Source organism: Megalops cyprinoides, chromosome 19 (assembly GCF_013368585.1).
Source record: "Megalops cyprinoides isolate fMegCyp1 chromosome 19, fMegCyp1.pri, whole genome shotgun sequence".
NCBI lineage: Eukaryota > Metazoa > Chordata > Actinopteri > Elopiformes > Megalopidae > Megalops > Megalops cyprinoides.
Window position 1 is genome coordinate 9,797,241 of NC_050601.1, and position 26,198 is coordinate 9,823,438.

The following is a 26,198-nucleotide window of genomic DNA, read 5'->3' on the forward strand; positions in this document are numbered from 1 at the left end:
GTAAGTCACAGCATAGGGTGGAGCAGGGACAGCTGGTAATGATGAGCTGGTAGAACCAAGCTGACCTCCAGAAAATGCAAAAAGATTAGTAACTTAAAAGACACGTTTATAATATAATTATAAAAACAGGTACATTTTGCACTGTAACAGAAACAGGAAACATGGAGTGAAAACGCATAGGACAAGATCAAACAAAAATATTTCTTTGAATCCAGACCATATAAAAAAATATGATTATCTTCTCAGTTAATTTTCACTGCACAATGCAGTTACTAAGAGGGTAACTAAGGGGAAAGGCATAATAGCCATTTCCACTGAAATCGAATATTTTGCCACTAAGTGCAAACAGTAAACTGATAGCATAACCATGCCATCAGTCAACAACGACCAGGAGCCCACAGCAACAGGATAAATTGGCTTCATTCTGCCAGTGTTAGGGTCGGATGTGTGAGCAGGGTTCCCTCGTCTCTCCACTGCAGAGGACTCTACACATATGCCTGCTTTGATTCAAAGACTCAATTTTTGGCAAGTCTGAGCTACAACTCTTTTCTCTGCAGCAATTGGTGGTTCATCAGACAGAGGATCCTGTCATTGCCAGTCATCTGTTGGCAAAGGAATGCTGCATTTCATGGTCATATTGCGTAGGACACCTCAGAATGTCATCTTTCCCACCTTCTTAGGTGTACAAAGCAATGTATTCAAACACTCACTAGCTTTTTAGCATAGCAATAGTGTTTAGCATAGCAATAGTGTCCTAAAAGTGAGTGAGTACATGTATGTATTTAGTTGTTTGAAACCTCCCATGGTTGGTCAGTGACGTCATCATCAATTTGTACACAAGAATAGCACATTATTACTGGTCCCACCTACCAGTGGAAACTGAAGCTGTATTTCCGCAGCTTTACTCAATGCATATCTTTAAAAAAAATAATCATCTGTTCTTTATTGACCTGACAGCTTTTCCTACTTGAAAGAATGGCTACACTCACAGATAAAAAAGAGCAAAAACACTCCCGGGGCTTTGCTGACGCCTTTTGATAACTTTAAAGGGAAGGCTGTCATGATCAGTTTGATTTGTTCCAGGAATGTGCAAAATACACTCGATCAATGTAGTTGGTATGGAAACGCTCTCAGTGAAGCACATGACCTGTCTCTCTCATGACTTTCTGCATCACTGGAAATCCGTCACCTATAGCAGAGACAATCAGGTAACAAATGTTGTCACCCAATATTTATCGACCACTCAGTCCTCACCCTATGCACAATACCTGATCTCAATTATGTTCACAAACTGTAGCATTCAAGTCACATTGTCTTTGACTGGTGACTGACTATTTCCAATTCAACAACCCCCCCCCCCCCCAAAAAAAAAAGGTATTGTACAGCACTTCACAGCTGGCAGTTAATAACACTCCGCTAGAATTCTGACAGGTTATTTTTCCACTTGCGATATTGAAGGGATTAAAATAAATTAATACAATTCATCGTTAAGACAACTCCACCAGCAATATCACTACCCCAACAGCATTAGCATAACAGCCCAATTACCTGAAAGCACAGAGCAAACATTGAGTAGCACTTATTTGAAACAGTGCCTTTTAGGTGTGTGTGAAGTAATGTTTACAAAATATAAAATGTCAAAATCTGACCCCGTTATATTCATATTTACAAGATAATTATTTTAACACAATTTGTATATTTGGTAAGTAAATATTTGCAAAACTTTTAAACCCTTCAAGCAGGGCTTTCCTTGTAGGGGGTTAAGAAGTTATGAAACAATCATGTGTTCTTTCTTTTGCCACTGTTAAAGAAGGTCAACTATTGAACATTTAACTTTTGGGACCTGGTCCAAACAACGTTAGTCCCATTATTTGAGTTAGCTGCTGAGTAACAATGAGGTGGTTTATACTAAGGTAGAAAACAGTATTATAACACTTAGGCCTGCTACCAGTTTGTCTCACGTTTTGCTGGCACCACTATAACGTGATGAAAGCTGTTAAATGCTTTAAAAACAAAGCTGTTGAATTTCTAAAAATTGAACTGGTGAACACTGACCTGTGCTTGTGTGGTAAACAGAGGCAGAGGACTCTCCACTATTTCCAGCACCTGTTTACTTTCTTTCACTGTTGTTGCTGCTATCACATCACATCCTCATAGCCTTTTAAAGGTAATGATACTGCATACTCTAATAACTATAACCTGGAATTTTGCACGCTTACGTCATTCTTTCAGCCAGTTTTTACTTTTGGCAGCTCACCTCTGGGTAGACGAGAGATAAAGTGTCATCTGAAATTCATTTTGCCATCTATCTAAACAACATGGAAAACCTTTGAGACGTCATCTCTGAAAGTAACAGCACTTGCAGACAGAACACATATTTCCATGAAAGGTTATGTAAAATGGTTGCACACCATAGGAACTGTAACCATAGGGACTGTAAACCACACTAATAATTTAACGCTCATTGTCTATGTGCTCCTGCCTACTTCAAATTAAAGATGATGGACAAATGGAACTATTTTCTTTATGAACTGAACAATATTATATGTACAGCCAGACTTATGCAATAACCCATCTAATTAATTTCCATTATTTAAATAAAAATTTGAGCATTGAACACATATTCCTCTGCTGTATATCATCCATTATTTGGCATTTGAATCAGCAGAATCTCTCCTTTGAAAAATTTCTATACACAGAAATAATTGAGATATGCGGCCAAGGTTAACATTGAGAATACCAGGTAATAAAAGTATTACTGAGATGTATACATCCACCCACACCCTGCACACTTCACTGTACCACTCGCTCAATATGTGCACATTGTGTTAATTGTATTCATGCTGCAGACAAACACCATTAGATTCAACTAACCCTTTCAGCCACAGAAAAGCACAAGCATTTCTGTCTTATTAGTTCAAAGGTGGCTTAAAAATCATTTTTGCCATTTAGTTCTAGCATGATGCTATAAGCATTTGCACACAGCTTTCTAAAAAATAAATAAATAAATAAATATTTAAAAGAACTTTTAGCCCTGGGTCGACCATTTGCTGAAAGACGAAAATGTATTAAAATCTCATTTGGATGCCTGTGCGTATTAATCAATCACTCCAAGCCCTATCACCAAGTCTGTTTTTTTTCCACAGACAGATAAGCCCAAATGTCTCTATATCAGCGCTAATAATGAGTAACTTAAATATCTCCATTCATTTCTGTACATAACATTGCACCCACAATACAACACAAGGAAAGCACTGTCAGTGATTCACACACATGCCAAGAGCCAAGACAGCAGCACAGCACTAGCCACATGTGACATTGCTAGGGTGTTTTTAAAAAAATAATCTGTTTCATAGTTCAGTCCCGGTTTTACTCTAATCACAATGTCATTTATATATAAATACAATATACATATATTGTATGTATATATATATATTTTCCCTTTCTTGCACAAGAAGAACATCCCTTCAACATCAAAATATAGCAACTGAGCAAAGTAAAACCTCAATATGGTCATGGCAATGTCTTGAACCCTGAAATGTTTAAAAATACCTTCATGTGGAAGACAATATTTTTGTATTTATACCTGTGTTACAAATACGTCTCCATAAGCCTACCTTTTCATTTTGCAAGCATTTTGCCCTGTTGTCTGCACTTACAGCACCTAATTGCTCTCTGTAATTTCCCCTGTGCCATTTGATAACCAAAATCTCCACACTTCTGAGCACTATCTACACCTTTCACATTATATTTATTCAGCAAGAAGAAGGCGAAAAAAGAACAGTTGCCATCACTACGTTTGGCAGGCAGTATCACGCAGAGCTCTGAACAAGTTTGTTACACAAAGTATTCTGCATATGAAACGTCTGCTACTGACCCAACAAGCATATTCCACTGAGGAATGGACTGTTTTAGTATGTAATGTACGTCCTTTCCGAGTGACCAGAAATGCAAGATTCATGCATTAGCATACATAAGAAACATTTTTATCTGCATAGCTGCCTGGCCTACCTCCACCGATTTCTTGTCGATTATAAGCAACTTTTAGAGGGCGGGTTGGCGATCTTCTTCGATGAAGAGCTGCCGACGTGAAGGTGAAGTCTTCCTTACCTACAGGAAGTGTATCTCCATTTCAGCACACCTGTGACTCCATTCGTACGCCAGGCAACTGTGCTTCTCGGTCAGGTGTTTCTTAGACCTATACCGGAAAACACCAAAAGGAAACGAGTGTATCACGGGTAAGTGAAAGTGAGTAAATTTATTCTAAAATGTAAAATGTAACATCATACCAGTGTAACGATGGAAAGAAAACTTTCTTCGGGTGTGTTAACTACTAAACAAAGGTTTCGGAGTGCTGAGATAATGCGGTTAGCTACAGGTGCTAATTTATAATTCATTTCACTTATGAAATAAACCAACTAAAGTTTGCTATATGTTTTGAAGCAGTTTTATATTTTGCCTTTTCGTTTTAGCTCAGCATCGAGATTTGAAATTTAATTTCCCACATTTTGAAATCGAACATTCACTTCAGTTAAATTGAGCTACCCGTCAGAAAATACGGAACTTGTAGAGCTATGGAGTTGTCATAATAGCGCATGACGAAATTAATCAACACAGAGACTTCTAATACTTCTAGTACTATTAATTACATTTTTATTCATGTGAGTGCTAAAACTGAGAAATGTTCGAGAAATATTCCACGAATGAATCCATCCTAATACATCACAAGATGAATATTGCGTTTGCTTACACAAGTTCCGCATTTTACGGATAGCTGCTGCTGGGGAAGTTTTTACTATTTTGTTGTGAAATAGCATCGTTTATATACGTATCTCTAAAAGTTGTGAATTTCAACTTGTTGAGGGGGGGGGGCAAATTGGGTAATGGAGATCGTCGCCAGAAGTCCTCGACAATAACTGGGCAGCAGTGATTTCAGACGATCTTGCGTCTGTTTACTTACTGTCTCTGCTTGTTACCTCCTACAAATGATCCAGGATCAGGATGAGCTCACCTAACTACAGTCATTGTAAGTGAAAGGAAACTAGAGCAGGATAAGCACTTATGGCAGAACTGTCTGCGTCAACTGAAGAAGGTGCTCATAAGTGTAGATTTAGCCAGCATTTAACAAAACATGTCATAACCAGACATGAATCATTTTTACAATATTGATTTTTGAAAAAGCTTAAGAAAATGAACCGGGGGGAGGGGGGGGGGCATATTGGTAATCTTTCATTTACATGTATTCATTTGCCAGATTCTTTTATCCAGTATGACATAAGGCAGAGTACAACACAGATTTTATCCCATAACTAGCCATGTATGGTATATGACACCCTTCACGGAAGTGTTTTTTTTTTTTTTTTTTTCTAGTCCAGGAAATAAATAATTGAACTCTGGACTGGCAACATGCTTTTTGTAGGTGAAATTCAATGCCACCACAAGCTGCATGACGTATCCATGCACTGCACTGTTTTCAGTTGGTTGGATATCATAATAACCTACAAGGGGTTGTCCAGTAGGGGTGTAATGATGAATCGATTCATATGGATTTCTGTTGAAGCATCATACAAAAGTAAGGATACAGCTGTATCAATTGATATTGCACATGAGAATCCATATCATTTTTTTATTCATATAAATGCAGCAGTTTTGATGAAACTAGAGCACTTGCAACAATTGTAGTTATCTTTGAACTTTTTATTAGGCATTATTTCAATGATACATAATGAATGAAGGTTATGTTGAATCATATTGTACAAAATGTATCACGTGGCATCAGAGTAAATTCTTAGATATACTCTGATATATTGTATTGTTGCTTAGGTATCAACATTGTATCACGTTGTTAAGCCAATGGTTTACACCCCTATTTTCGAGTGTACCCACTCTCATGGTCAGGTTGCTGTACCTTTGAATGACACTAATCACTGTCTTTGCTTCCAGCCAGTATTTGTTGCGGTTAGATATGACCATGGAGGGGAGGAACATTCAGCAGGAACTACAGACCCAATTCAACGATGTTCTTACAAGGCTGGAGTCGAAACAGCTCTTTCAGTCTGACTGGGACATTGCCTCCTTCGCCGTTTTCTTCATCTTCATCGGTAGGAAGAGGCAGTCGAGTGGCCAAGCCAAGCTTTCATTTGTCACATCACCCTGGCATATCTCTGAGGATGTTTTTGGGGGGTGTGGGTGGGGGGAGGGTGTTGTTGGTTGAGGAAATCGAATTCTAGCTGCCTCAAGGACCATTGCAGGGCTCAGTCTGAGCTGTCTGAAGAAATAGGCGCAACAGAATCAGAATCAGAATTTCTTTATTGTCATTGTAACATGTGCAACGAAATTTGAGTGCAACCCTCAACAGTGCAAAAGATCAATAAAAAAGCTAGTAAAATAATCTATAAAAATAATTTAAAAGTAAGACTATGTAAAAAGTAAAAATGGTAGAACACAAGTAAAAACACCCAGAGATATCTACATTGCACAAAAATTGCACAGATCAGAAAGATTGCACAGATCCCCATAACAGCTATGTTATGTTGCATGTTTGGTTTGGTTGTTTTTTAATGATAAGTGGTGAAGGATTCATCTTTCCATGACGAACTGATTTATACAGAGGTATCACTTAGAAGAGATGGGAATCTGGCTTTGTAGAAATTTCTCAGACAGTTACACTTTTACTGTCCACACAGAAGGGTTTGGTAGGGATAAGACTATATAGACCTACTCATAAGACCATATCTTTGATCATCACTGACAATCTCAAGTCCTGATTAAAGGGTCTGATTACAAAAGGGCATACAGGGACAAGATGACAAAAATAGCTTGAATACATATATTGGACTTGTGCCATTGTCTAATGAATGTCTCCCTCCTTTGATTGGGTCCCTCTGGCTTGTTTCGAGATCTGCTGCAGAACACTCTAATGGTCTTTCCTTTTCAATTAAGCTGCTTCATTTTCTAAGCACAGCCCAACATCATGTTCCAGAATTAATTAAAAGTCCAATCGAGAGGCTGTGTGCCTCCACAGCAGGTGGCTGCAAGGCGGTTTTATTGAGGTACAGCCCAAGAGAGCACACCAGTGACCAAAACCAGCACACAAGCAGCAGTACCTCTAACACCCATCGGGGAATAAGCCAGACTTCAATAAGCCAGACTTTGAATTCAAGGATAAATGAATAAATAAGTCTCAAATGAACAGCAGCTCTAATTTAAACAAATAACAGGATAAATAATGGTGCTCTCTCTTTTCATGGAGTTTTTTTTTTCTTTCCATTCCTTTCTCATGCTGGATTACCAGAAGACATAAAATTGTTCTAAAGTAATTTCTGTTAAATGACACTTGGTGTAAGATCTTACCTAGTTCTGCAGAATGGTCTATTTGACTCAAGTACTACTCTCTCACTGTACCTCTGAACTTTACCAGAGAATGGTCACTTAATCCTGCTGGTATGTCCCTACATGGTGCTCTCCTCCCAACTGTTTATTAAATGATTCCATTTTGTGTCTTTAAGGCATGGTTCTGTTGCTTGTTCTCCTGGTTCTCATTCGCTGTTGCTGTTGTTGCTGCTGTGATGCATCAGAGAAGGTAAGCTGTACAATTCAGCATAAGAACATTTTCATTAAGTATGTTCTTTGTAAGACTAAGGTTACCTAAGATGCTGTGGTAAAGAAATTTCTACTCCCTTGTGTTCAAGTCCCATGATATGTATTGCTCGGGGAGAAAAACTACAGATGCAGTGTTTTTCATCTTGATTTCTACCGTGAACATTAATTAAAGCATAACTGTGAATCATTTTGTTCATTGTTAGCATGTTACAGGTATGATATATCTTGACACATATACTAATTTTTGTGTTCACCTAATTTTTATGGTCTTCCTCCACAGCCTCGCAGGCACAAAGTGGGCATTGACAATTTGGCAATGCAACCTTAGAGGCTACAGGGTATGAGAACTGTAAAATACCATGACCTGAATCATTTAAAAAGAAGAAATGAAGAAAAGACACTACACAATACATTGCACATCAAATTGAACTCATCTTATGATTTCACATCTTAGAACTGAGGTGTTTGAATGTATGTACTTGCCATTACCATTGTGCCATATTGATGGTTGAGGTACTGATTTTTTAGGTCTTGTTTAAGATATTGTTTGATTTTAAAGCTCTTTAATTCACTTCCTTTTAGCAGTGGAAGAAAAGCCACTTGCTCTGTTAATTTACTCTGTTTCACTAGAAAATTGCTTTTTGTGTGACCATTACACATCTAATGGAAAAGGCTACACTCTGAGCTTTTTGTTTGCTTGAATGATGCTATGGAGTGAGAACAGATGCTGTCTGCAGCTGATGGCGTTAGTTAGGGCAGCAGTGGAGTGGCAAAAACCCAGCAAGCATCATAATATATACCGGGTTCCTTGTAATGAATCATCCGCTAATCACAGGATGTTTGATTAGCCAGTATATTTCACTTTTGTATTTCCAATCTTGCACTTTTATGAATATACTGCATATTTTTATTTTACTTTGTTTTACTTGTAACCCTGCAAAAAGAGTATGTCTGAATAATGAACACATTATACAAACATCTTCATCAACAGAGAACTGGTAAAAGTTATAAATAATCATAAATTTAACATAATGATTTGTAATAATTGTAATAAATAAACAATAAATATCTATTTTCTTTTCGAATAAATCTGAGCATAATTTTCATTAAAGAGCATAGTCTTTTCTCTTGGACTTAGAAAGTGTGTGTGTGTGTTGTGTGTTGTGTGTTGTGTGTTGTGTGTGTGTGTGTATGTTGTGTGTGCCCGCATGTGTGGCCATACTTGGGAGAAAAGGAACGCAAGGAAACAGCAAACAGGCTTGCTTGTACTGTATCAGTGTGATCCCATAAATCATGAATGAGGCTAGAAAAAGGAGTCTAGCCAGGTATACACAAGGCTTTGGTGGACTTCACTCTGCACAGTGCATAGTTGAGAACACCCTACAGGCTGTACTATACATTTCCAGGCTTACCTCCCGAAATGAAATATAAAACTGACAAATGTAAAGTGAATTAACTTCCAATAATTGTCTGGCAAAGCAATATATTTGGCAAACAGTTCCTTTGGATGTGCTTTATTTCAGTCATAATCTTACTAACGAGAATATAGCTTTCTGTAGCAAAACATAAATCAGTTAGGTGCATCTTTGGTATAATGACCCAAGACTGCCATCCGCAGTTGAGTCTGAGCCAGTGATCATGATCATTTAAGTGCATGCTGCCAATCCCTCTTGCTCTGAGGGTTATTTGGCCACCATCATGAGTTTGTCAGGTGTTCAGGTTTCTGAGCACTTTATATACACAAACTGCTGCCTTTATGAGTCTTAGGAAGGACTCCACAAAAGCAGTGAATATACTGCAGTCAGTCTTCGACAGGGAAGGGAGGGGGAACCTGCCATGTCTGTTGTGAAAACAACCCTCTGATATGAGTAAAAACAGAAACATTATTAATGGCCAGTTGGTCAGCGGTGCAACTGCGCATGAACCGTGAATTATTGATTTCACAGGTCGATCTGACCGTCCTTACACCTTCCCCGGTTTGTGCAATTCTTTTCTGCCTTTGTCTGTTTATTCCAGATGGCCAAGCAAAAGATTTAAGGAAATATGGCCAGAGATATTGCCATGACAATCTGGTACATATTTTCTTACTTATTACTTACTTATTTCTTACTTCTTACTTACTTACAAATTTAAAGTAGAATAAAGTAAAACAAAAAAGCCATTGTGTTACAGAATACTCTGGTCTGCCAGTGATTCTTGTTCAGTTTTTTATTGCACATACATTATATGGTCCACAGGTATTTTGTTAATGCATTTCATAATACATAACCTGTTCTCTCATTTCTGGCCATAGTTTTTCTAGGGAATGAATTTTCAAATTTCAATGGGTAATGGTGAGGCAAAACATAAGTCAAACATAAAATCAAATTTGAATAAATACACACACACACTGACACGCAACATGGGCTGATCACTAAAATGGTTGATTATTGACAAAAAAAGACTCTACGACTCTCGGTACTCTACATTACTGGCCATGGGACACAACAATCAGTAACATTTTTACTGATAATCCACTTAAATATGCTCCCACTATAGCTGTATGGTGGTAAAATACACTTAACCCTTTGATCATGGAATGTTGCTCAAAGAAGACATCTGGTGAAAATGGATTTAACATGTTTATAAAATGAAACATAAGCACAAACTACACCAGTGTAAGATCAGTTATAAAGCATTATGTAAGCTTCAGAACAGAGTCTACTCCAGTTGATGACACATCTGCCAACCTACACCTTAAAGTATTCATAATAAGAATGGTCCTGCAATATTAAGTTTTCGTTCAATCACTCAGGTGTTAATATGGTCCTTGTGCAGTTTATCCATGGGAAAAATCTTATGGCAAAAAGTATATTTTACCATGAATTTTAGTACATGGGACGTCCTCAGGTCAGGCAACCTATTCTTTCAAGTCTATTCTTTCATTTGGTGCATATTAAACACATTACTTTATGATCTGAAGCTCACTTGCCCATTACAATCAACAACAGTTCACTGCTTAAAGTGACTTATATTGGAAAGTGAAAACGGAAATATCATTATCTGTATCTTCTGAAACGGCTACCTTCATTTCTGAATGTTGAGAGAATTAAACCAAAAATATCATTAAAGAATGAGTGCAAGTATTCAGCATATTGAAACAGTGCAACAAGCAATTCACATAAAAAGTTCTAAGAAGACATGCATTTGAACAGCTTAACTAGGCTTCAAATGAGTAAATTATGTTAGTATTTTAAGCAGCCTACCCTGATGATGTATTTTTGATTAATTAGCAACATAATTTCAACCAATAATACTGGAGAAAATAATATTGTTATGGTACTCTGGTTACTTCCTTGATTCTCAGATGCTGCAGGTCTGCTGACTAGAAAGGTCTGTAGTTCCAGTAACTAGAGAAGATTGAAATCTGAAAAGAAGACAGCCGAAAGAGTAATATCTTTCATCTGCTGCAAGCACACAGGGTTTAATCATTAATAGTTCTAAACAGAACTGCATGCAAGTTACTTATTCACATAAAGTAAGAATACCCAGCTACTTACTCCAAATCAGCTGAGTATAGTTTCTATTGCTATGTCGATGTATAAGATGCTTTGAATAACTGAATCTGTGTCATGGCAAAAAGGTGTATCAAGGTAATTAGCAGTAATCCAGCTGCTGGCAGGCAGTGACAAGCCAATCATAGCTCTGCCAGTAAATGTGAGTGACCTCTATTATGTCAAACAGACAGGCACGTCCATTGAATATGATCGTTGTGCGTTTAGCCTCATCAAAAGGAGGAGAGTTGGACCCTGTTTGCAATGGATTAATGACTCAGAAGCAAATGCAAGTCTGCCTCACTGATCAGGGAGCTGAGAGAGTGTAGCTGTTGTTCCTCAATGTGATAGACCCCACCTACCTTATCTTTCAGCTGCTGACAGAGCTGCAACGAGATGGTGAAAAAGACCAGGGTGTCGTTGAGCCAGGGAACCACACACTCCACTTTGTGCACGTGATTGACCTCGAACTTCGTGCCATTCATTTCACTGAGATAGACAGGAAGACACAGTTACTGCACAACCAGTGATAAGTGCGTGTGCATCACTAAATACTGCATAACAATCGTGCTGGTGGGCCTGTTTGTCAAGACATGTCCATGATTAACATCACTGAAAAAAAAGTTATTCTGAAAATGAAATTCATGACTAATTTTTGATTCTTGTTACTGTATTACCATAACAGCTACCTTAGTCACTGGATAAAAAATAATCTTTTTTTCCCCAAATAAAAATGTCTGTATTCATCCAGTATGTATTTTTGTTATTAGGCAGGCACAATATATATAACCTTAATACATCCCTGCAAAATGTACCACAACACCCTAACAACCATTTGCCAAATTTATTTTGGTATCATAGTAGCATCTGTGTATGTGTGTGTGTATCTATTGTATACACAAACCTGATACTTCCTATAATACTGGATATGAATGAAAAAGTTCAAAACAATTAAATCGTTTATGTATGGGATACTTACAACATTGCTCCAGGATTATGCAACACTGAACTCCCAGCAGGTTTAAAATTCTGTATATTAAGCAAAAAGATATGAGATAATGTTTGCTATCAAAATTAAAAGAAGATGTGAAATTAAGTTGTGGTGAATTTCAAAAAGTCTTGCAAAATCTCATCTTTTTGTGCTAAGACTACGATGGGAAATGATTTTCCTGTGACAAAGTATGATCTACAAAATATCCTAAAATCACATTTCAGAAAATGGAAACTGATGTACTTTGTAAAAAGAGGTATAGATTTCAACAGAAAATGTGCATTCCTTACATGTTGCACTTCATATTTTACCACATTTTGACTCTTACATTTTCATAAATGCCAAAAACACTAAAGATCTAACTCCCTACCACAATATATGCCTAGTTAATTTATGTGGAGGCGTTCTACAGGATATGGGGAATTAAACCTGCTACCTTGGTGGTGTTTGGCTGCAGGACATGCAGCTGATACACAGTCAGACACAGCCTGCTGAGGTTGATGTAGAAGTTCACCATCATGTCTCCTGGCAGTGGGGGCGTGAACATATTCTGGAGGGACAGAGAGGGCAGAGAGGCCAAAGAGGGCCGCAGGTGAGAGGCTTGGGCTTGGACTTTTGGGAGACACGTGATCATTTTGGCATGTGACAGACAGTCTTACCATCAGGCTGCTGGAAGCCAGCTCGGAAAGTGTTGCCGTGGCAGGCGTGGTGAGGCGATTGCGAGCGCGTGTTAACTGCAGCATTACTGCGTCCATTAGCTGCGTCACAGGAAGACACTCATTAGCCTGAAATCCACGGCTGCGAGCAGTCGGTGACAAGTGACTATTACCATTAATTTCACAATTAACAAACAGGAGCTAGCTCACGGAATGTTAACCACAAGCACAGGGTGCACAGGAAAGAAAAATAAACAGCACACCTACACGGTTTTAGAAAGAAATGTGACAGCTAAGAGCTCGGCCCATCGGCAAAGATCAGCGATTTGCCTCTTTTGCGATGACAGTCTAAACATTTTTAAAGTAATATTTAGTCAGAGGATTTAGTCAGATTGCATTTAAACAGCGTAATTCTGGGCTGACACTCAGTCAAGAAGCATGGTCAAGAATATGTCTTATTTATTTTTTTATAGTCCCTAGGCTTCAGAGAGAATTTTAATAATTTCTCAATGTCCTACAGATAAATACAAAAGCTAACTAAGGCCTGAATGCTGCACACTAGAGATCAACATTCGGTAGCAGGCCCCACAGAGGGTGAGCTCATTCCATCCGTTTTTAACACTGTGGCGGGTCTGTAAGAACAGCATGTCCTGACAAATACCATGCAATGAAGTGTAATGTGTAATGAAGTGTGCAGAGGGCTGACTAACCCATTACTTATGTGGACATGTCCAATAACCACATATGTAAGCTGTCCCCATGCGGTAACAAACCTTGTTGACTTCAGCTCCTGTTTTAAAGGTGTACATCTCATTCCGGCTATTAAGCAATTGAAGAGCCTGGTTCACATGGTTCTTGGCATCCTGTATCTGGAGGCAACATCATCTTGAATCAACTGATGCTGTTCATACATTGAACAGCACATCCAGAGCAAAATATCTTACTTTTTTTTTTTTTTTTTTACATTCATGCAGGTACTCCCCCCTCTCCACCTCCGAGAACCTGAATGTCCAGTATTGTATACAAAATTGAAAAAAGTCATAAAGGAGCTATTCCGTCTTGGTGTCAGAGTGGAGGATTCACAGCTTTTTTACTGCCCATCCATATAACAGTGTGGAAATCTGGCTCAGGTGTCCTTTGACCTGTGTTGTACAAGCTCTGTACAGTTGCTAGGATACCAACAATGTCTTGTTATTGTGTCTACACAGAACCAGTCAATAATACCTCATTAAGTCCATTCGGTTATAATATTCATATAAAGTAACTTCATGCAGAATTCAGCAGTCTAATGAACATTGCTCCACAACTAGGAACTCAAATAAAATCAAAACAATAATCAAGTAGTACCTGTTGCATGTTCCATTGTTTGTCTTCCCGAAATGAAAAGCGCACAATTTGATTACTTTTAGCCGTTTTTATATTAATGTCCTACAAGACAAAAGGAGGAGATTAAAATATATTAAAAATGTCCTGGGATGCAACCTGTTACATGGAGTAATGAAAAAATGTTAACGGACAGAAACCAACACAGCTTAAAATATGCCTAGGGTTAATCTACGAAGTAAGTAGGTTAAAGTGGTAAACCCCAGGGAAAATGCCTGGTTGGATATACTGATTTTTATGGGGACCACTGGCATGGTGCATGCTTGGTACAACTACAGATATTCCCTGGTGTTCTTTTTCAAACATTAAGTCCTTTTGCCAGAAAGCTTACAAATACATTCCTATCAGATAGGCATGATAAATAACTGTCCTATAGACTACTGATATGTCTGTACCCACAAAACAAAAAATCTAGCAGCACACTTACAGCCTGGGTAAGAGCTTCCCCCTGTAGAGTCAGCACTCCCTTCACCTGGTCCATGCTGAAAAAAAAATGGCATGAGGAAAGATGATGACTAACTATTAAAATTCATCCAGAGCCATTTACTTATGCATTACAGTCTGCCTCTGGAGCCATCTACACATACTAAAACATGTAAAATGCAATTTAATATAAAAACAATGTTTTACTCAGAATGAGCTGTTCTGCTGCATATATTGAGGCGCATTGCTGTTTATATTTTATTTATTTGCTTAATAGGTCAGCTTCCCAATGCTGAGCAACAGAAAATGCAGACAGTTTAGTATAAGTAATGTATTGGATTTAGTATAGCATGGCCCATATTGAATCAATCCATCCTTACTGGTGGATTATTGAAAGTTTTCTTACGTTGAGTTGCCCAGAATGAAATTTTCTTGCTTAATTTGGCTTTCCAGACCAGGTACAGGTGTAGAAAAGTGTCGTGATGCCTCCTGTGTGGGAACACAGGAATATTGCTTTCGTGCAACAAATCCATGCATCACAGGAATGGCAAAACAACAAAAAAAACCAAAACAAATGAATAAATAAAATACAATTCTAATGTTTTGCTTCATTGCAGACCAAAAGCTGTTTGCCACTGCTTATAGCTGATTTCCATAAATTTATAAGTAGCAGTAGTAGTAGTAATAGTAGTAATAATAATAATAATAATAATAATAATACCTTCAAAATATCTTGTAGTTGCCTGAGGACGGCATGCACCTCTTCTTTCAACAACCATTTGAACTCCTCCTCCTGCAATGGAAGGCAATCACAATGCTAGTGTTTCTGAGTAAGTTACATTTTCTCAAGCAAATTAATTAGATCATTTGCATGCTTCATCATGTCAGATCATTTCATGAATGAAAGACCGCGTGGTCTAAGTACTATAACAGGTACTTTCTGAGAGGCAAATTATTAGGAATTGAAATACTTTCTCACTACAACAATTAAACAGCGTACCTGTGTTATTGTCTACATTGCTAACATGTTTGAGTGAGAGTGACCGCAAAAGGCCCCTCGGAATTAACTAGCCAGCTTATGACTTGGCAGATTGATATACAACAAAGAACGTAGAAAAGCCGCTAACTTGCAAGTTAGCGAAGAATCCAATGATTGTTCTGCATGGTATTAAACCAACAGCTTGTTAACGTTAACTAAGTTTGCTATATTGTAAGAAGAAACAGCGTGTTGTAGTCTCAGGCAGTTAGCTAGCTGTGCTACAGTACCTTTTGAATCTTTTTGCCATCACCAGTCAAATTTGATACGGGCAAGTTAGGTTTGACGTTTCTGACACGGTGCACAACAGGACGGGTACCCAGTACGGGTGTCATTTGTCAGTTTTGCTATTTAACGCCGTGACATGCAAACCATGCCATGACTGCCAAACACCAAGCTAACAAGCCAGCAAGCCAGCTAATGTAACTGATAATGCGCGTAAATGACAAGTAGCTATATCCAGCTATAACGAGATTCTAGCTAACGCCAGCAGTGCTGAGAAATGCAATTTTGGCTCAACAATCACGAAAGTGACAACTTGCTTCCCAAACAGGTAATAGCGAATTTTCCTGCAACAACAAATCACAATGTCATTAGCAATTCAGTTGAACTGAACTTCTCTTACCAAAACGCTTTTTTCGGCTTGACTTGCCGCTGACATCTTAGATAAGTCTGATAACATTAGCCTCTGCGACGCCAGCGATGCCATGAACACTGCGCTCTCGTAGTCTCAGCCAGTTACTTTAACCAGTTATGCTTTTTGTTGTCATTGCTTTACTCCTCCTTTGGAACCTTACTTCCGGGTTGCGTCGTTCTGTAATGTGCCTGCGTCTCTGTGTTCGCACCGACAAAATTGTTAGTCTACTAGGTATTCTCCAACTACCTAGCTAATGCCTAGGTATGTGGTAAAATTTTCTTATTTCAATTTTCCAAAAAAAAAGTGTATAGTAGTCAAACCGGAGTGCGCTTCGTAGTTGTATGTTCACCATAATTTCTCAACTGCATGTCGAACGGATATGACATTTTTCGGGAAGGAGCTTGCTTAAGGATTTTGAAATAAACTACGATTTGGGGTAGAGGTCAGAATGAAGTGACTATACACACCAGGCATTTTATTCCTTTAATCAGGAAAGGATTAAGTTAACTACACAAAAAAGCCTAGACACTTCAACAGTATACCAAATTATAAATATTCCAAAAACAGAACAGCGAGAACGGCCTTCCACAAAATGAGACTGATTATCCAGCTTGTCCATTTCCTTAAATGTTATCAGCAAGTTTATGAAACATGTCAATAACCCATTTACAACAAAAGGAAACAAACGGGAAAAAATTCAAGAGCAAACACATAACAGAACAATCTACAGTATTAAGACACCAAATGATTAATAAATTCAGTACTGTCTATAATCAAAATCATATCGCAATGTGACTGCATTTGGGCTATTTACAACTTATTTAAATTATTAAAAGGTCTTTATACACAGTACTGTGTAACAGCCATAGACAAGCAATTCACATCTGTATTTGGTAAAAGAAAATGCTTATTAAAACAAGCAAATGGGATAATGTCGACCTGTTATTTTGACATGCAAAATAAAAATCCTCACATTAAGCCAAAGGATCTGCAGAGAAAGCATGGGCTGCACAAGATTTAAAATATGTCAATGTTATCAAATTTTCTTAATGTACAGCTTTTAATAAACAATATTTACTCAAAATAAAAGGGCTACAAACATTACAAAAGTATTTAACTTTTTTTTGCCCAGAAATGAAACTTCCAAAAATATGTCTTATGAAAGCAGAGTACTACTTTTTTTTTCCTTAAAAAGTAATGCAGTTTGTTACATTGATCTTGGCTAAATTTACCCATTGCCTTCATTTTTCAAGCATATTTGAAACCTTTGGCAGATTTCATTTCTCTCAATCAAAACAAATTAAGGCAAAAAAAAGCCTATACGGGCATGTCTGAAAACCTGTAATTCACAGCCAGAGTGCCAGGCGATATCCAAATTTGGAGGAAAGGGGATGTTATACAGTGCAAGTGTTTTGTTGTAAATAAGTCTCCTTCACAAATCCTTATTGTCCTAATACAACCAGTTTACTGACTCTTCACACTGTGTTATAAAGGATTCTAGCACCCCTCTTCCAAAACCTGAAGAAGCAACTGCTATCTGATTAGCTGTTTAATTACAAACAGCAGGACAATGTACAACTTAAGCATTTGTCAGCTGCCATCGGCTCAATCACAGTTAAACTGGGAAAATGGTAAAATCAAAGAAAACAGGTTCAGTGTTCAGTACAGCTGTAATACTGGACAAGCAACTCAATATTGTATGGTGCACTGCAGCAACGGCAAACCAAAAGCTTACCATATTGACTAACCCTTTCAAGGTTTAAGAGTTGAAACAAGGATACTGCATTTTAAGGCATTGGAATCTGCTAAAGTTTTAAGACATAACTAATCACTTTACCCCCAATTTTCAGTATTGTGAAGGAATCTGTGGCCAAACGGCGTTGAATGCAGAAGTAAATAAGCTCTGAAGATAATGAAATAAATAAATACATCTATTAGTCAGGGGTCACAGAATTAAGGCAAACCAATGGCATTTCCTGGTGCTTTTCTGGGTTCACTCTAATATATTTCATTAATTTATGCATTTCTGGACATTCATAGGAAAATGTACACCAAAAACAAAACCTCACAATGTGTGCAGATATACAGAATTAACTAAACCTTATCCGAAGCACCTTCAAATTAGACTGCATTCAAAAACTGTCTGCAATGGGTAGAGACAAATTCATACAGAACACACTGCATTACTTTTACCCATCATAACCTGGCGTCAAACAAAGGCAAGAAGCTGAACAACCTCACGTTGTTTTGGATGTTGCTCTATAACAAAGTCAGTGCAATGCTCAAATTTGGCTACTTAGGGCTCCCATCTCATACTGGAAGATGAACCACTTGTTGCAAGGCAGGCAGAATCTGATCATATTCATAAAAAAGGAGATGGGGGGGGGGATACAATATGGTCCAGAGTCTGAAGTACGTCTACATGTTCAGTGAATATAGGCTCGGTAGACGGCAGACATGTCATTGTCTGACTGGTCCAATGCTTTTGCTCTCTTGTAGACCTGAAGAGAGGAAAAAAAATAAACAAGCACTACTATCAAACCTGTTTTAACATCAGTAATTGCTAACACTGTAGAGCTAGTAAGTGCTATGGTACAACTGACATAGATATAGCGTGTCAGGTAAAAATAGAAACCATACACATGATTATGTGTGGTACATCTGTTTGCCATCTTAAATCACAAAAAATAGCATACTATTGCTTTATAAAATGTAAATGCCATGCTTGTAGAAGCGTGACATATGCTTCAAGAAGGTTTAAGTTAAACTTAGTGAAGTGTGACCCAGTAAGTTAAGTGTGACCCAGTAAGTTAAACTTAGTGAAGTGTGACCCAGTAAAGATAAAACTCCAAGACTCACTCTAACAATGAGTGCACGTCTGGTACAACTTCATAAATATATTTTTTAAAATTGTATTTAAAAATCGAAACAAATGTTAAAATTGAACCTTACCTCATTGGCCGCTGCTGCCATTGGTGTTGGATGATTGACGGAATCACCCATTGTAATAGCTAACCTAAGATCTTTCTGAATGTGTTTCAAATAGTAATCCGGTTTGAAGTTTCCCTGCAAAATATCTAAGAAAACAACATATCAATTAATTACACTACAATCACAAATAACAATGAGCAAAATGCACAGGGATTAAATGTTATTGCAACATATAATTATTAACCTGTCAATCACATGTTATGTATGAGACATAAATATGAAGGTAAAAATAATTTGAATACAAAGGTCGTTTCCAAATTCATACTTTGGCATTTCTGATCCAGGAAAATGCTTGCCATTTGCCCTTGACATAGAATGTCCAAGAATGTTTGCTGTGACTGGCCAGTGGCTTGAGCCAGGGTAAGTCCCTCGGCGATTGTTGCCATGAAACTGCCCTGCACCATGTTTAGAATCAGCATCATCTTTGCAGCATTGCCCGCTTCACCTGCAGTACATCAGGAGGTGAAACAAAACAACCTTGGTCAGATGGTAGTATCACTTTTATTATGCTATTGCTAAATGTGATTTTGCCTATACAGAGCATGTTCACACAAGTATTATACATGGTTCAATAAATGTATTTATGAAATACAATCAGCAAATGAACCAATGCCCATACATTATGATTAAGTGCTACAAACCTAAGAAGAAAGAAGTCTTTCCCATTGCTTGGAAGCAGCTGCTGCAGTCTTCATACACAGTTCGGTCTCCAGCAGCTAAAATAACTAACATCCCATCGTTAGACAGCTGCTGGCTGCCAGACACAGGCGCCTCCAGGAAGCGCCCCCCTCTGGACGTGATGACCTGAAAGCAAAAACCACATCTAAACACCAGTTTAACCACCCTGCTGTCACAACATGATCTAGAGCTCCCTCCTACAGAGACAAATGACCGTACCGGATGCTGGAATGGCTTCATCATCATTTTAGTTTTTTTTGTTGAGCACTTTTGAATAAAGGACAAGGAGTGTTTTTTAAAGGCCACACCCACACGAGCACATACCTGTGCGAGTTCTGTGATCGTCTCTGGGTCTACAGTGGACATTTCCACATAGCACTTTCCTGGTCTGATTCCCTGCAGCACACCACTGGGGCCCAGGACCAGCTGGGGACACACAAGAGCAGGCTTGCATTTACATGTTGCACATATACTGTGCTGTCATCAGTCTGGTGACACTCTCTCTCCAAACGTCCTTCCCCTGTGGTCCCTCCAGATATCTCTTCATTCACATTTTAAGTAAAAAAAAAAAAAAATGTTATTGATGTTACACCATGCTATGATGATTAACTAAGTTTTCTTGGGACTGTCCAGTAGTAAGGATCAGTAAGAAACTGAATACTTACATCCCTGGCTGCTTTAGGGTCTGAGACACAGGAAAAGGTGATGTCACACATGGACACCACTTCTGCAGGCGTTCGACCTAACCTGGCTCCCTCTTGGATGAACAAGTCACACTGTCGTGAGATCAAAGCACTTGATGAGGTCAGCTCTAGGGACATACCTCACCTAAATATCAGCATTCTGTGGTATGAACTTCTGCACTTCTAGCCACTTCGGAAACCAAGCTTTACATGCAAAGCAACAATACATTTCAGAGAAACACTTTAAAAACTCCTTATCGTCCTTTCAGTACAGCTATTAACTTCTGGTCTGAAACTAACTGTTAAATCTCTTACAGTTTTACACAGGTGCAATCTTTTTTCAGTTTACCTTTTCTGCCGTGCGATTCCAAACAGTGACGATGTGGCCCATTTTTAACAGATTTGACACTATGCCACTTCCCATTAGCCCAAGCCCAAGGAATCCTATCCTGAAATAGAACCAATTAATTTTTTTCAGACCACAGTTCCAACACACAAATACACATTATGTGATCTAAATGCATAACAACCAAGACACTGATGCACTTTCAGCCTATTATAACCACAGATAGGGGTAAGAGAAGAGAGGACAAACACATCTCATATTTCCATGTGTTTAATACCTTAAGGCAACTAACTTGATTGTTCACGGCTCAGTAACAAGGGTGAAACTTGCTATGAAACAAAGAGCGTGCCAGAGGGATATGCAAAAACATTTCAATACCGTTTATCTGTGGGTGTGATGCTGCCGTTGATGGCTGTACTGTCAGCTGCCTGAATAGACGTTGATCCCGTATCCTGTTTAAAAAAAAAATGACTTGAGTCATATCCACATATGAATCTTGTGTCAAGAGCATTAGGCTCAACCTACATGTGTGCATACAACAAAAAGGAAATCAGCAATCAATCTATGCAGAAAACACTAATTGCTCCAAGATGGGACAACTCGTGGTGACTTTCAGTTCTGTTTTTAAAACAATTTGTTTTCAGAATTTGCTCATTCTTATCATTGTCAATATCTTCTGTGCCCGGGTCTTGCAGGAACACAGTGTCTAGCTGGTTGAATGCTAACAGTTTGTGAATTCATTAACCACTTATTGTTTTTGTTGTTTCCTTGGTGTTATTTACAGGGTGAGTGCGCTTATGAAAACCTAAATGACCACAAAATAAAGATTTTTTCTTTTCCTTTTCAGGGAGGGCTGGTCATATGCTCTGTGATTTAAAAAACTATCAAATGCCAATGGGAAGGATAGGATTTGTAATGTTAGTTAGGGCAAACCCAACACGCTAGTGAGAAACATTCTCAGATTTACATATTACAAATATGTACCAAATTCCAAGTTCAGCTGACATGTTCCCAAAATGGCTGCTTTGCACAATGCCAGCATAATGGTAGAGTAGCTTCACAATTCCAGGACTGAATATCACAGATACAGTCACATCTCATTAAGTGCATTTCCCTGCATACAATGCAAGGACCAGGCAATGATCCTCTACCACTGGAAGTTTAACACTTGTGCTGTTGTAATATTGTACGCAGCCAATTATGGGATGTGGCCGGAACCGTTCCTGAGGACCCACTTTGTACCCAAGTTAACCACCCAGCCAAGTATCGCAGTATCCAACTATGAGCTAACATATCATGTGTTACACTACGCTGATTGCATTCACTGCTATTAACCTTTATTTAAAAAGGGTTAACAAGATTTTAAATCTAGTTTCCAAGAGACACCTGAGCCAACGTGCAAGGTCACATGCAGAATACGTGTATTATAGACAACATGAGATACAATTTTTGACATGACCAATTAAATATTTCCATGATCAGTTCTCAGCTTTGAAAGATCGTGCGGCATATCTATATTCCATTACAACTTATCTTTTCCTCATGTAACAACTAACTAAAACATAGATGATCATCTAATATTATGAACTTACCTAGCTATTTACAGTGTAACTCAACAAACTGAAAATTGAAATACTTATTTAACAAAACAAATACAATTAGGCAGCACATTATCTAAATTATGCTTTTGCTATTAGTTTGATCAATTTATGGACTTAACAAGTGCAACCCCCTTATTGTGATCTCTGTGTGTGCACCTATATATGACAGATTTCTTTAACCACTCGAGCTTACTTCACAGACCTCAAAAAACCTCACAACTTTAGACATACTGAAAACTCACCTCCTCAACAATTTTCAGTCTTTTGCTTATGGGCTCCATCGAAGAACCAGGCTGTGAAGAGAACAAAAAAAGTTTAAGCAGACAATCCTTTCACAGATGACTGAATTTCCGCATAAGCAATTCACTTAAGATTTTGAGAAATTCCCATCTGGAACAAAACAGCCATTCTGTACATTTAAAACAAAACCATGCAATATGGCACTGAAAAAAGGTTTTCATAATAACCAATCAGCAATTCTCATGAAACGTATTTGCTTATATAGCCTATATTATACATATTATACAGCCTGTATATTACCGAACAGATTCTTCTCAAAAGAAAAGTTAATGCATACAAAGGGAAAAAAGGGTACACCACTGTCACACGTGAACCGTTTATGGCATTCCTACAGTGCTCAGGCTACACTACTTTCAAATGACATTTGACAGCCAAGACAGAGCTACTTACTTTCTCAGACTGGCTGAGCAGAAAGTGGTGGAAATGAGGGTCATCCTTTACTGGCTGCAAAGGAAAAAAATTCAATTGGAAGCTCTTCTCTAAAGAACCTTGCTGACCTATAAGGGAAACTAGAACTTCTACATCTTAAATGAAATTACACAGCCATGAAGAACACAGAAATAATGAAAAAAAAAAAACATTATTAGTTATGTACTAGCTGTTCGGAGTACCACAGACATAAGTGTATACTAACTACTGTAACTTGAGGAGTCTCAATGGAAAGTATTGCCCCAGTTTAACAAATCAATAACATTTTCCACGTTTCCTACTTATTTTTGGTAGAATCTGTCCAGTACGAGAAAACAAGTCTCCTTCTGGCGGGAAAAAAATTCTGTACAGATTCTACAATGATAAAGAATGGTATAGTTATCACCTACACTGCTGTCCCATTTGAATCCTGAGACTGTCCCAGCAACCAGACGTTGAACAGAGGAAGGTTCAGGGTCAGAATCAGTTAAATCCTTAAGGGAAAAAGAACAACATTTACTTTGTATTCAGAATGGGTTTGAGATTTTCAAAATACAAAGTATTGTTCATGTCTTGCTATGTACTAACTCCTCCAGCAAGTGGAAAAGGCATCAGTCGTGCCCTTATAAAAGAAAACATGGCCTTGCTGCACACAGGAAAGGATGCCAAATTTATGGCACTGACCACACGGAACAACAGTCCGGGGAAGAAAGAACAAAAACTGACTGCAATTTAATTCCGCAGGTGTAGGACAAATGGCCTTTGGGCTCAGTTCTGTTTCAGAAGTGGAGTTGAATGATTTCACGAAAACTCTGAGCCCAGTATGATCCAGCACTCTCTGACATGGAGCACTTAGCTGGTCCACTGACCTTTTCAGAACAGCCTCCTCTGTGAGAGATAAGGTCTTCATCATCCTCTTCCAGGAGTAACTTCACAGTTTTCGCAGGGTTCTTTCGACCTTTTGAATCAGCTGTGGTCGATTTATTTTTGTCTTCAGAATTACTGGAAGCCTACAATGACCAATAATGTCCAGTTAAAAATGTGCCACGTGCAGATATGTGGGAACTAAACTACTCCAGGAAGCAGCCTGACACAGAGACTGCCTCAGCATGTCTCTTGAGAAGTACTTACCCAGTAAAAAAAGAAAAAAAAATGCAACAAATGTCAGAGTCAAGGCACACTGCTGTTATTTTCAAGTGCAACCATGTGGCATACATTTTACTATGGGAGAGAATCCATTTAGCAAGCAGACCAAATCACCTGTTCTTTTCCTTTAGCTTTCTTTAGGAACTCTTCCACCGCATCAACCGCCTGCTGGAACCGCTTGCCTTTGTTTATCTTAATCATCTCTTCCTTGTGGGGGTGGTAGGGCTTCAGCTGTTCCACCTTTATCCAAGCACTAGAAATACACATGCCACATTAACACAAGTCATGCTCTCACAACGCTGCACAGCCGTACTTCTAACATAAGTAGGTGTTTTTAAGAGAAGTAGCCATTTACTCACTGATCTTCAGTTCCAAAAAATTTTACGAAAAAACATTTTTTCCCTCTCGGCTTCTTCAAATCCTTTGGAGGACTTACAATCTAAAACGACAAAAGTTACTGACATTACATTGCAGTATTCCGGACATTTCTGAGTCCACTCTTTGCGTACTCATCTGCAAGGTTTAAATGATGTATTCAATAAGCTTAATATGATATGTTAATATTAATAACCAGTCAGTCTGGCTCACCGTGATAATGTTTACATATATTTAAAACACAAACTTATCATTGCAACAACTTTGCAGGCCTTTCCACCATCTAGTGGAAATCCATAGCACTGTCATTACTTTGTGGAAGCCACTCAGTGAGAGGTAAAAAATCTGCTGGCAACTGTTCCTGAGGTCTTTCGCCATTCATAACCTATACAAATCAATACACTCACCTTTCCTGGCCAAGGTGGGTACCGTCCCAGCTTTCCCCTAAAAAACATTCAATCATTAGCCAGACACCTAGCAACAGAATCTAACCTAGTTAGCTAACTAGCTACTCTTAAAGTTGCAGTGGCAGTTACCCAGCGAGATGTACGCATTACATTGTTAAGTTTGCGTTTTAGACAGATTGATTAAGGTAGTTGCATTGTTTTGCATTTGTTAAGTCAATGAACAAGCTCGAATAGACAGCTACTCAGCTCCTGTAACGTCAGCCATTGAGGCCCCTACAAGAATGATTCGTTTTAGTAGCCATCCAGCAAAACATACAAAATGACAACTGCTTGTGTAAGGTTTGCTACGGTAAAGCAGAGCTTTAACCTTAAACAAGACTCTTGGTTTCTTAATCAAGTTCACCTAACTAGCTTGTTTAGGGGGCATATGTCGAAAACCACAACAGTTCGTTGCAGCGACAAGGAAGCAACAGCGAGCTCTAATGTTAACGTTAGTATTTGGACCCATCATCTGCGATACAGATTCTGTGATAAAACAGCCATCTTAATTATTTGGTTCACTCTAGCATGAATGAAATGAAAAGCTCTACTTGTGCGTGTTTCTGCTGCAGCAACAGAACTGGCAGCTATCTTGCTAAAAATCGTTTAACGTTACACTTTTGGGTGCGGCAGGTACTTAACTAGCAAGCCAGAAAGCTGGAGTAGCTAACGTTTGCTAACTGGATGGCTATTTTTCCTCAGAAAAATTAACAAGCTATTTCGCTGTTTGTTTGGGTCAGAACGTCATTAGCGAAATGTACGACCATTTTTATGCAGTTCACCCTCTGATAAGCGATGAAAAATATGCACGAACTACCTAATGGTGAAGGCATAGCTGGCACATCAGATTCTTCTTTAAGGAATACAAGAGGACACGTAAATTTTCACAAGGTTAGTATATCTCACCAAACCAAATCCCCGATCCTCAGATGTACGGTCGCCATCTTAGAACTTCTAAAACGT

General features: G+C 38.4%; 3 protein-coding genes across 7 annotated transcripts; 1 reads left to right on the forward strand and 2 right to left on the reverse strand.

Moving 5' to 3' along the window:
* The first annotated feature begins 4,131 nt into the window (after positions 1 to 4,131).
* Positions 4,132 to 8,092, forward strand: smim22 (small integral membrane protein 22). 4 transcript variants are annotated; one of them, XM_036553420.1, is made up of 4 exons: positions 4,132 to 4,248; positions 5,944 to 6,101; positions 7,509 to 7,582; positions 7,883 to 8,092. In XM_036553420.1, the coding sequence occupies exons 2-4, from the start codon at positions 5,966 to 5,968 to the stop codon at positions 7,928 to 7,930; spliced, it is 258 nt and encodes an 85-aa protein (XP_036409313.1). In that variant the 5' UTR covers positions 4,132 to 4,248; positions 5,944 to 5,965; the 3' UTR covers positions 7,931 to 8,092. The 4 variants fall into 4 exon arrangements, with proteins under 4 accessions (XP_036409313.1, XP_036409315.1, XP_036409312.1 ...); XM_036553422.1 differs by having other exon boundaries at positions 5,948 to 6,101; XM_036553419.1 differs by having other exon boundaries at positions 4,132 to 4,238.
* A 1,727-nt stretch (positions 8,093 to 9,819) lies between these two features.
* Positions 9,820 to 16,622, reverse strand: LOC118794930 (protein rogdi homolog). 2 transcript variants are annotated; one of them, XM_036553223.1, is made up of 11 exons: positions 16,250 to 16,622; positions 15,310 to 15,381; positions 14,995 to 15,077; positions 14,593 to 14,647; positions 14,130 to 14,210; positions 13,556 to 13,651; positions 12,786 to 12,884; positions 12,563 to 12,676; positions 12,115 to 12,164; positions 11,498 to 11,624; positions 9,820 to 11,008 (listed from the first exon to the last, which is right to left on the reverse strand). In XM_036553223.1, the coding sequence occupies exons 1-11, from the start codon at positions 16,331 to 16,333 to the stop codon at positions 10,967 to 10,969; spliced, it is 903 nt and encodes a 300-aa protein (XP_036409116.1). In that variant the 5' UTR covers positions 16,334 to 16,622; the 3' UTR covers positions 9,820 to 10,966. The 2 variants fall into 2 exon arrangements, with proteins under 2 accessions (XP_036409116.1, XP_036409115.1); XM_036553222.1 differs by having other exon boundaries at positions 14,995 to 15,101.
* A 166-nt stretch (positions 16,623 to 16,788) lies between these two features.
* On the reverse strand, positions 16,789 to 26,198 carry glyr1 (glyoxylate reductase 1 homolog (Arabidopsis)). Its single transcript, XM_036552499.1, has 16 exons — positions 26,142 to 26,198; positions 25,197 to 25,233; positions 24,774 to 24,853; positions 24,529 to 24,667; positions 24,138 to 24,278; positions 23,679 to 23,762; positions 23,251 to 23,304; positions 22,803 to 22,853; positions 21,338 to 21,411; positions 20,963 to 21,062; positions 20,596 to 20,706; positions 20,255 to 20,356; positions 19,894 to 20,056; positions 19,518 to 19,697; positions 19,214 to 19,338; positions 16,789 to 18,762 (listed from the first exon to the last, which is right to left on the reverse strand). The coding sequence occupies exons 1-16, from the start codon at positions 26,177 to 26,179 to the stop codon at positions 18,688 to 18,690; spliced, it is 1,554 nt and encodes a 517-aa protein (XP_036408392.1). The 5' UTR covers positions 26,180 to 26,198; the 3' UTR covers positions 16,789 to 18,687.